Below are 10,728 nucleotides of genomic sequence, written 5' to 3'. Positions count from 1 at the left end.
AAGTCTCTCAACTTTTCCTTGTGCTACAGGTCCTCAATAATCTCTGTGGTTCCCTGCTGGACCCTTTCTAGGAGATCCCTGTCTTTTCTGAAGTGAAGAACCCAGAACTGAATACAGTACTCCAGATGTGGCCCTCATTTAAGATGAAGGCAGAGGAGAGTAGGAGGATTACCTCCCTCAACCTACGGGCCACATTGTTCATGATGCAGATGCCACTGGCCTTCTTGGCCTCAAGGGCACATTGCTGTCTCATGGCCAACCTGCAGCCCACCAGGATACCTAGGTCTTTATCTGCAGAGCTCCTCTCCAGCAAGTCATCCCCTAACCGGTGCTGATACATGTGGTTATTCCTTCCCAGGTGCAGGGCCCTACACTTGCTCCTGTTGAAGTTCATCAGGTTCTTCTCTGCCCAACTCTGCAGCTTGTCCAGGTTTCAGTAAATGGCTGCACAGCCTTCTGATGTGTCAGCTGCTCCTCCCAGCTTTGTATGGTCAGCAAACTACACCTATTAGTAGCAGAGCCACTAAATCCAGATTCATTCAGATGTCTGATAAGCCTTTGATGTTGCACAGAATCACAGAATCACAGAATGGCCAGGGTTGGAACGGACATCAAGGATCATGAATCTCCAACGCCCCTGCCACATGCAGGGCCACCAACCTCCCCATTTAACACCAGACCAGGCTGCCCAGGGCCCCATCCAACCTGGCCTTGAACACCTCCAGGGATGGGGCATCCACAACCTCTCTGGGCAGCCTGTTCCAGCACCTCAGCACTCTCATAGTAAAGAACTACCCCCAGTATCCAACCTAAATCTTCCCTCCCTCAACTTAAAACCATTTCCCCCTGTCCTGCAGTTATCAACCCTTTCAAAGAGTTGATTCCCCTCCTGTTTGTAGGCTCCCTTTAGGTACTGAAAGGCTACAATGAGGTCACCCCACAGCCTTCAACCCTCCAGTCTGAACAACCCAGCTCCCTCAGCCTGTCTTCGTAGGGGAGGTGCTCCAGTCCTCTGGACTGGCTCTCCTCTGGACCCTCTCCAACAGCTCCTTGTCTTTCTTGTACTGGGGGCTTCAGACCTGGACACACTACTCCAAATCGGGCTTCACAAGAGCAAAGCAGGAGGGGCAATCACCTCCCTGTCCCTGCTGGCCACCCCTCTTCTGATAGAATGCTGCAATTTGACAACAACAGCTTACAATAACCCCAACTCCTCTCTTCCTATTTGACCTCCTAATAACTACTCTCAGGTACTCCCCGTGCACCTCTGTTATGGTTTTCTGACAACCTTCCTTCCCCATTTGGGTCAGCCCTGCCCATTGCCTACCTTCCTCAAAGATCCTACTGCTTCCAGATCCCCTGTGCTCGGTGGGACCATGGGCAATGGAGAAAGCAGGCAGCCGGGCAGCATTCATTCACTATTATGTAGCACAAGAACAAGCAGATTAATATACTGCATTTGCAGTACAAGCTTTTCCTGCAGGCTGCTGGTGATGGGCATTAAATATTTTGAGAATTTAAATCTCTTTGAGATCTTTATCCTTCTGCCAAATTCATCTGGAACTGCGCATCACTAGGGAACGATGGACAGATGGTATAATCACATAAGCCTTCTTGCATCAGGAAACCCTGTTTAAAAAAAAAAAAGAAAGAAAGAAAGAAAAAAAGCAAAAGCAGCAAACGCATTTACTCCTTTTGGGGATGGACAAATGATTTGCTGAAGATTATGCAACAGCAAGGGGCTGAGGCAGCGTTTACGGTCTGCCTTCAAAATGTTCCAACTCCTCTGAACTGAGCTGTGTGCTGACACTGTAGAGTCACCACTTGCCAACAGCGGTTGCGGATGCACTGAGCCCAGACAGCAGAACTGCTTCCTTCCCCACTGCCACCTCCGGCCCATCAGCACAGGGAGCGCTGCTACGGTTCAGATAGGCTGGAAGCATTTCCGAGTGGTATGCATGAGATAAGTAGGACATGTTATGTAAGTGTCCCTGTGCGGGATCCTGTCTTTTAGGACCAATCCACCTGCCAGAATGACAAACGCTGTGTTTAAATGACCATTCCTAACAGCTGCGTGGAACAGTGGACCCCAGGCTGCTCCAAGGCCAATCAGATCCTTATTACTGTATTTTGTATTTTTTCTCGCCACGAACTTCTTCCAACCAATGTTAAAGCAATAATAAATCTCTAAGTGCCGCAGATAAAATGTCATCCGTAGATAGGCTCAGTGCCTGCGGGTGCTGCCTAACATCGAGCAGGGCGTGGACGCTCTCTTTCCCCGCTGCCCCAGGGGCGGGTGCTGCTGGGCTGGAGCGAAAGGGAAAGCCGCCGCCCTGCCGCCTTCCCCTGCCCGAACGGGGCGGGGCGGCCCCGCCGCTTCCCGGTGCTGAGCTCCGGCCGCGCCCGCCCAGCGCGCCCCGTCCCTCGGCACCATGAGCGGCTCCGGGCCGGACGCGCCGCAGCCCGGCAGCGCCGAGGAAAGCGGGTTGCAGGAAGCCGAACGGGACTGGGCGGCGGCCAAGGCCTTCTACGATAACCTGGTCACCAAGAGACCGCGGCCGGTGAGCGGGGGCGGGATGGGGCTGGGGATATCCGAGGTGCCGGGGGTGCATTCGCTACCCTCCTCTCGCCCTGCAGCCCAAGCCTCAGCATGCCATCACGGTGGCCGTCTCGTCTCGAGCTCTCTTCGATCTGGTGGAGGAGCGGCGGATCTACGAGGAGCAGGGGGTGGAGAAGTACGTGGAGTACCAGCAGGAGAACGAGAACGTCACCCTGAAGCCCGGACCGGCGTTTCACTTCGTCAAGGTGCGCGGCTGCGGGGCGCTGGGGATGCTGCGAGGGCGGATTTCGGGAAGAGGAGGATCTGGGAGCCCTCCTTGCACAGAGATAACCCTGGCCCTGTGCCTCCAGCATTGCTGGGTGCGGGCACAGAACTCTTCCTTGTGAGGTGATTCACAGTTAAAATATGCCCCAAACTGTTGTAAGTTTGTTGCAACCTCCTCCCCTAAAATGAAACAAAACAAAGCAAACCACACACAACCCTCAGTTCCTAATCCTAGTTTCACTTTTTAGTCCCACTTCTATTAGGACTGTTGTAATTAAAGACATTGTTGACTTAGCGTGAACCAAATTACTGTATATAGAAGTGAACTATTTTTATCAGCTTTAATTTTTCCTTCCTCTTGTGAAACTCCACCTGCTGCACTTTGTTCATCCATGGGGCCCCCAGTACAAAGACATGGACCTGTTGGAATATGAATGCAGAAGAGGGCCATAAGGGTGCTCAGAGGGCTGCAGCACTTCTCCTGGGGTGACAGGCTGAGGGAGCAGGGCTTGTTCAGTCTGGAAAAGAGAAGGCACCAGGGAGACTTTATAGTGGCCTTCCAGTACCCTGTTTTTCTGTAGATGAGCCTACAGAAAAAAATGGGGAGAAAATCTGTCAGGGAGTGCTCACATAGGGCAAAATGTGATTGTTTTAAACTCAAAGAGGGGAAATTTAGATTAGAAGTCAAGAAGAAATTCTTTATTCAGAGCTCTGGCACAGGCTGCCCGTAGAAGCTGTGGATGCCTCATCCCTGGAGGTTGGATGTGGCCCCTGGGCAGCTTTATCTGCTGGCTGGCAACCAACCCACAGCAGGGGTTGGAACTAAATGGGTTTTGAAGTCCCTTCCAACCTAAGCCATTCTGTGATTCTAAGATTCTTTCTCATCCTGGAAATAAGTCTTGAGGATCAGAAAATACAGTAGACCCCTAGTTGGGAGTCAAGGTTTGAGCAGAGGTGTAATGGAATATTTTACCTTCATTGAACAGGATAAGAGAAATGGCCAAGGCAAACAGCCTCCAGCATGGAAAGCAAGTTAAAAAAAACCCAGGTTGAAATAATATGTATGATTTTGAGTAACATAGATTTTAGCCGGACTAACCTGAAGAAACTGCTGTCCACAGGGTTCATTTTGTATCCATGGAAAATTGGCTGATAAGCTCTGCCACAGCAATTTTAGGAACAAAAAACTTCACTTAAAGGTAGATCTTTATTGGTGTGTTCTAGTCTCAGGAACGTAAACATTTTCAGTCTATTTGATCAGGTTTTGAAAATACATAATGGAAAAAATTATTGAGGTCAATACCCGTGCTATTAAAGTATACCAAGTAACTGTCAATAGCACTAAAAGCACAAACTTAGTAAAGGTGTTTTTAACAAAAGCATAGATACGAAATAATTCGCTGTGTGCACTAGGGAGCCTACATTGGCTTGGGAATTTACTGCTTCTTTTCCTACCTATAGCAGATACCACAGAGCAGCCCTGCCAGCACAGACAGTTTTCAAGGGATTTTTTAAGGCTCAGTGTCCAATTCTTTTTGAATATAAGCTAGATTTGACTCACACTTTGAAAATCAGAACTGTTAGCTAGGCCAAGCAGAGATCAAGCATCTTGATCTCTGTTCCCTTTCATTATTCTGTTTGCATCTGAATTCTTTACATAATCGTAAATTGCTTAGTGACAGGAATTGTTAGGCTGCAGAAATGTAGGTCTGTTGAATGGCAGCTTTCTATCTGAGATAAAGAAAGTGTAAATAGTTTATTTTTGTTTGTATTCCTTTACTGAAATCTTCACAATACTAACTGAATGGTGTTGTATCTCATGCATGAAGTAGTTAAGAACCCATGTTCCTATATCATGGGATCAACTTGGGCAGGGAATGTAGAGGCATTTGGACAGAAAATGGCATTCCCTGCCTCCACTTCTGCTTAGTTTCTAATACTTAAAGAAATTTTTGCTGTACTAGAATAGTAGCAGAGAATTTAAAAAGGGGGAAAAAAAGGTACCATGGGCTTGTGATCAGAAATGGTCTTTTTTTCCTAGACCTTATACCAGGTTCTGACTTAGAGTTCTCCTAAACATAGTCCCACATGAGGTAGATATGCTTTTTAAAGTGAGATTCCCAGAATTCCAGAATTTAGTTATAAAATCTACATTTTAATTATTAACAGTTGGTCTGGCTTTTTAAAGCACCTTAATGAGAAACAACCCATCTTGCATCCATTTGATGATTCATTGTTGTCTTTATTGCTGTAAACCCAAAGAATTTCATTCAAGGGCCAAGCTCTCAAACACAGGTCTGTGTATAAATCTAGAGCAAAGTGCAAGTGTTACTCCAAACAAATGAGATTCTAAATATATATCAAGAGAAGATGGATGCAGAGAGAGACAAGTGGATTGAAGGTCAAGGAAATAGAAGAATGCCAGACTGGGAATACAGCATATTGGAGTGTTAGCCCATTAAAAGTGATCTCAAATTGAAGTCAGTAAGATGTCTTCAAGCAAATCATGCTTGATAGGATACGATTTGGTGCTCATCAATTATGAACGGTCTTTGACACCTTACCACCTGAGCTGTGTTAGTGAAATCTTTGTGTAAATATATTACCCAAATTCACATTTGTTCATAAGAAGCAGTTACCTACAGAAATCCCCTTTTTCCTTTTCCTTGATTTCCCAAGAACAATCATTAAATGGACAAAATACTACTATTCTCCAGCAATGTTTCATTAAATAGTAAGCAATATGAGCAGGAAACTTGAATGTTTCTGAAGAAGAGACTTTTCTGTTCCTGAAAAAGAATATTTGGTACCCAAAACAGAGTAAAACATTCAAAGGGAGCTTAGAATAAATTGAAGTTCAGCATGGAAGCCAAAAATATAAAAATAAAACATAGAATCAATATATGCATTGATATACTTTGGATGATCACAGCATCTCAAGAAAAGGGATTTCCATTCTAGCTAAATTCTGTAACTTTGAGCAAAAGAAACTATCTTGTCTTAAAATGAGTTCAGGCAATCAGTTCCTGGAAGCAACAGAGAAGAATGGAATAAAACAAGTTGAGCAAGTTAAACTTCAAGTATTTCTCCTTTAAGACAGTCCTATCACTAAAGCCCCAGTGATGAGGAAGGAAGGCATATACCACGTGTCTGTTGACTTCCACATTCGTTACCCGCAGGCACTGGAGCATGTCAATGCCAGGCTTCTCGAACTGTACCCTGATGATGAAGAACGATTTGACATTGTTCTGATGACTAACAACCATGCCCAAGTGGGAGTGAGGCTCATAAACAGCATTAATCACTACGGTAAGTAAAATAAATACTACTTTATAGAACTGCCTGTGCTTATGTAATAAAAGAATTTAATTTTTTCTGCTTTGATCTTTTTGAAAACAGTTCCTTTGGTACTGACACCTGTTCCTTTGGGGGTGATAATTATTTTTGTGGGTCAAAGTGAAATAGTGTTAAACAGAATATGGTCCAAAGCTCGGACTTAATCAGGTGTGAATCCTAATTTCTGAGAGTAAGTTCATTTCTTTCTTTGGTATTCACACTCCATATATATGTCCTTTCACAGCACTTATTCTACTTCTTAAAGGGATTTTGTGTTAAGTTCTCCAGATGGAAGGACTGATTAAACATCACAGTCAGTTTAAGTTGTGTAATTTGTTGATACAGCAGTGAACAGGTTTGCCTTTTGGAAGCGTAGTATCACTTGTAGGCTAGAGTAATTTTTCACAGCTTCCCTTTCCAGGTTTGTAGTGTGAAGTAGAGCCATACCTTGTGCTGTTCTTATTTCAGGTTTAACAATCGAACGCTTCTGCATGACAGGAGGAAAAAGTCCTGTTGGCTACCTGACTGCGTATCTTACCAACTTGTACCTGTCAGCAGACTCTGAGAAAGTGCAAGAAGCTATAGAAGCAGGTTGGAATTGTCTCTGTTTGTTGTTAAAAGCCAACCTAGGAACTGTTTGTCTTTCACAGAAAGTAGTGCTGCTTCATCAAACGATGGAATTCATTGTTATACATGCCAAAATCTTATCATTTAGAGTTACTAAACAATATTTCTCTGCATTTTTCCCCTCAGACCCTTCAATCTGCTGATAATGCTAACTTAATCTGCCTCTACTTCTGTCTCACCTTTTTGCGTCTTCTGCTGCCATCTTCCAGGAATTGAATTCCCATGCATCCCTGCTTGTTCCCATTCAGTGTGTTTGAATTGAGTCATTTGTTTGATAGGAGTACAAAAGCTAACTTCTGTGTTGTAGAAGCAAAAAATATTAAGGAAAGTAAATATTTTGACTTAACAGTCTCATTGAAATTTCATGCTTTGTCTCATTTGCAGAGCACCTTAGGGACCAGGTTTGCGTGTTATATGGAACTGAAAGTGAGCCTATCAAATTAGTTATTTCAATGAGACAGCCTTCATATGTATGTGTTACAGATTAGCCATTGCAAACTAATTTCAGGAATGGTTTCTGCTCACTATATATAAAGATCACCACAAATAAACCATTGGAACTGAACTGCTGATAATTCTATGAATGACTTTGCAGGACATGGCAACTGAAGTTCTCTAATCTGCTTTCAGGCATTGCATCAGCTACCATGTTCACTGCCAACAAGGATGTTGCTTACTCAGATACACAGCTGAGAGTGGCATTTGATGGGGATGCAGTTCTGTTTTCTGATGAATCAGAACAGATTGTCAAAGAGCAAGGATTAGATAAATTTTTTGAACATGAACAGCTGAATGAAAATAAGCCTCTTGCACAGGTTTGTACTTTGTAGAACCACGAAATTTGTCTAAAGACCACAAATATTTTGAAATCAGCTTACAATAAAATACTATCTCTACTGTTGTTAACAATGGTATAAATCGAGAGTAAAAGCTTGATCTATGGCAGTTCTGCAGAAAGCAGCATATTGGAAATTGAAAGTGAAATTGAAATCAAAATGTAATTTACTTCTTTTAATCAGGATGTAATTACAGTGTTGTCATTCATCTGAAATGACTTTGGGGACATCTGTGTAACTAAATCTGCAAGTGATCGCGACTTGAGGATCATTGTAAAATAAGTTTGGTGTTTTTAAAGTACACAGTATTAAGTAGTATAGTTACTTCATGTTGTAAGACGTCCTGTAAGCCCTTGCAGACCCACATAGAGATTGCTCCAAGCATCATAGCATTAAGGAACGAATTCTGTATGTAAGTGATAATCTGGAGGAAAGCACGGGAATTATTTTAGGAACGATGAGGAAATATTTATTGTGCATTTAATATTTCATTCTCAGGGTCCTTTGAAAGGTTTTCTGGAAGATCTAGGTAAACTCCAGAAGAAGTTCTATGCAAAAAATGAGCGATTAAATTGTCCTATAAGGACCTTCCTGGTGACAGCCAGAAGTGCAGCAAGTTCTGGAGCCCGAGTACTGAAGACTCTGCGTAGCTGGGGTCTGGAGATTGATGAGGCACTCTTCCTAGCAGGAGCTCCTAAAGGACCAATCCTAGTGAAAATACGTCCACACATCTTCTTTGATGACCAGATGTTTCACATCGAAGGAGCACAGAAATTAGGCACCATAGCTGCACATGTTCCCTATGGTGTTGCTCAGAAACACCAAAAATCTGCATGACTGAGTAGTACCATTATGGATAAAGTTCTTGACTCAGCCAGCCTCTAATATATCAGTAGGTCTGAAAACCTCTACATTTGTGTACTACAAGCACTTTGTTTAAAGATTTAAGTTCTGGCTAGAAAAACCTTTAAATGAAATATTTTTAATATAGGCCAGTTTTTCATAGTTGTTTTAATAGCATTCTTAAGCAGTTTAGGATTTATTTTTGTTTACCCTTCTGGATACAACACTGTGTTTTCAATATTAGAAAAAGATTTGTACTGTTTTTATAGTTTGAGATATATTTTAAGGGACAGAACAGTAATATTTTCTCTAAAAAAACTGTTATTGGGTTATTTATAAGAAGAAACATCTGCAGATATAATCCTTACTGTTCATTTCTGAAATTACCACAAGTACAGTTTACCTGCATGTCATTACCTTGTTAAACGTGCATTCCGTAGCTTTGTTACCTGCAGGTTTCAGCTTCTATGGGTGATTGTCTTTCAAGTGAAATATTAGTATATGAAATAGTATATTTGATACTGTGTTTACAAGAACCCTTTATTTTTCTATATTGTTTTCCTACTGTAATAAAGCTGGCTTTACAGAACATTGTCATTTTTCTATGTACAGGCTTTAGTACAATTTCCTATGCAAAATGAATTGATGTGATCAGCAATTCTTTATCTCTTCCCTAGCTGAGGTATTTAGAACCCGTTGTGGTTTAACCCAGCAAGCAGCTAGACACCACTCCACCCTCTGCCTATTCTCCCTACTGCTTCAGTGGAATGACAGAGAGAATTGGGGGAGGGGGAAAAAATAAAAGGTAGAACTCATAAGTTCTATGAGTTGAACCTCAGTATAGATTCTAAAAACTACTTAGCAGGGCAGAAAAGAAAGAGAAATAATAGTAATGATAATAATAAATGTTTATAAAACAAGAGATGTACAAAGCTATTGCTCACCACAGCCAACTGATGCCCAATCAGTCCCTGAGCAGCAGCAGTCCTCCCTAACCAACTCCTCGCAGTTTTACAGGGTGTTTTTTTGTTTTTTTTTTTGTTTGTTTCACATGATGTCATATAGTATGGGATATCCCTTTGGCCAATTTGGGTCACCTGTTCTGGTTCTGTTCCCCCCCAAGCCCCTTTACTGGCAGGACATTACAATACTGAAAAACTGAAATGTCCTTGGGTCCACACAGCACTGCTCAGCAAGGACTAGAAACATCAGTGTATTACCAGCATTGTTTTTTTCCTAAAGCCACAACATAACATCATATCAGACACTATGAAGAAAACTAACTATCCCAGCTAAAAGCAGAACAGAACCACAATTAACTGCAATCAGCCCCATGGGAATGACAAGGTAGAGGTCTCAAAGACATGTATGTTCCAATAGATTTCATGTTAATGTGTCAGATATGCTATGAATATCATCAGTTAGGCAAAGACTAAAGAGCTATTTATTTATTGATTGGATTCATAATAGTATTCACGTCTGTTCTGTAATCTGCATGAACTGAATCTGGCAAACTCAGACGAGTTTCCATGGGACAGGTGTCTGCTGCAACATGAATTCATGCAAAATTACACCATAGGTCTAATCTATCTCTTTTGTGCTAAGTTCTTGTATCTCAGTGTCGTCCATGTTTTTGAATGCCTTCCAAATGACACAGTTAACATCTGTCAGGTGGTGTTTGTTCTCCTTCCCTCCCCAGTGGAACAAGTGTCCTGTTTTATTTTTACTGTTGCTGTGTATTTATATGAGAAGAGACAAAACCAAAAGAATGTGCCTTGCAGGGGGAGTATAAGACAGTAGTGAATGCTTGTGGTAATCTGTGATTCCTCTGGGAATTCACTCCAGAGTCTCACATTAGCCTCTGAGAAGGTTCAGTCTCTTCTGTCCAGATGAACTGTCCTGCTATTGCAGAAAGCTTCATTGCATTAATTGTGGTTTGCCTCCCAAAAATGTAGCTAATCTTTTAAATGCTCTCATCCAAGCCACAAAGATCTCTGGAAACAAAAGATGAAAGCCATGATTCTGTACAAAACTTGAACAGAAAGCACTGGAAAGGTTTTGTGTTCACACACTAGCTTGCCGTATTGATGGAATAGACTGCAGAGTTCTGGTGTACTTGGAATTTCCTAAGTGTTAAAGGCTTTATGCCCAAAATATATCACATTTCTATAGCTCAGCCAGAAGATGAGGAAGAAGTGAATTACTGTGGCTTGGTCATTGCCAGGATGGGATAGAGTTACTTCACCAAATGGAGATAATAAA

General features: G+C 42.4%; 1 protein-coding gene across 1 annotated transcript; it reads left to right on the top strand.

Moving 5' to 3' along the window:
• Positions 1 to 2,432: 2,432 nt before the first annotated feature.
• On the top strand, positions 2,433 to 8,460 carry LOC306944125 (cytosolic 5'-nucleotidase 1B-like; the record flags this gene model as incomplete). The annotated part of the gene is made up of 6 exons (XM_079532569.1): positions 2,433 to 2,561; positions 2,638 to 2,805; positions 6,004 to 6,133; positions 6,629 to 6,751; positions 7,418 to 7,602; positions 8,122 to 8,460. 6 exons carry the CDS (start codon positions 2,433 to 2,435, stop codon positions 8,458 to 8,460), a joined length of 1,074 nt encoding a protein of 357 aa, XP_079388695.1.
• Positions 8,461 to 10,728: the final 2,268 nt, after the last annotated feature.

The sequence above is a fragment of the Tetrao urogallus genome (assembly GCF_951394365.1).
Source record: "Tetrao urogallus genome assembly, chromosome: 2".
NCBI lineage: Eukaryota > Metazoa > Chordata > Aves > Galliformes > Phasianidae > Tetrao > Tetrao urogallus.
The sequence above is the reverse complement of the archived record's forward strand: the minus strand, read 5'-3'. Positions and strand labels throughout refer to the sequence as shown.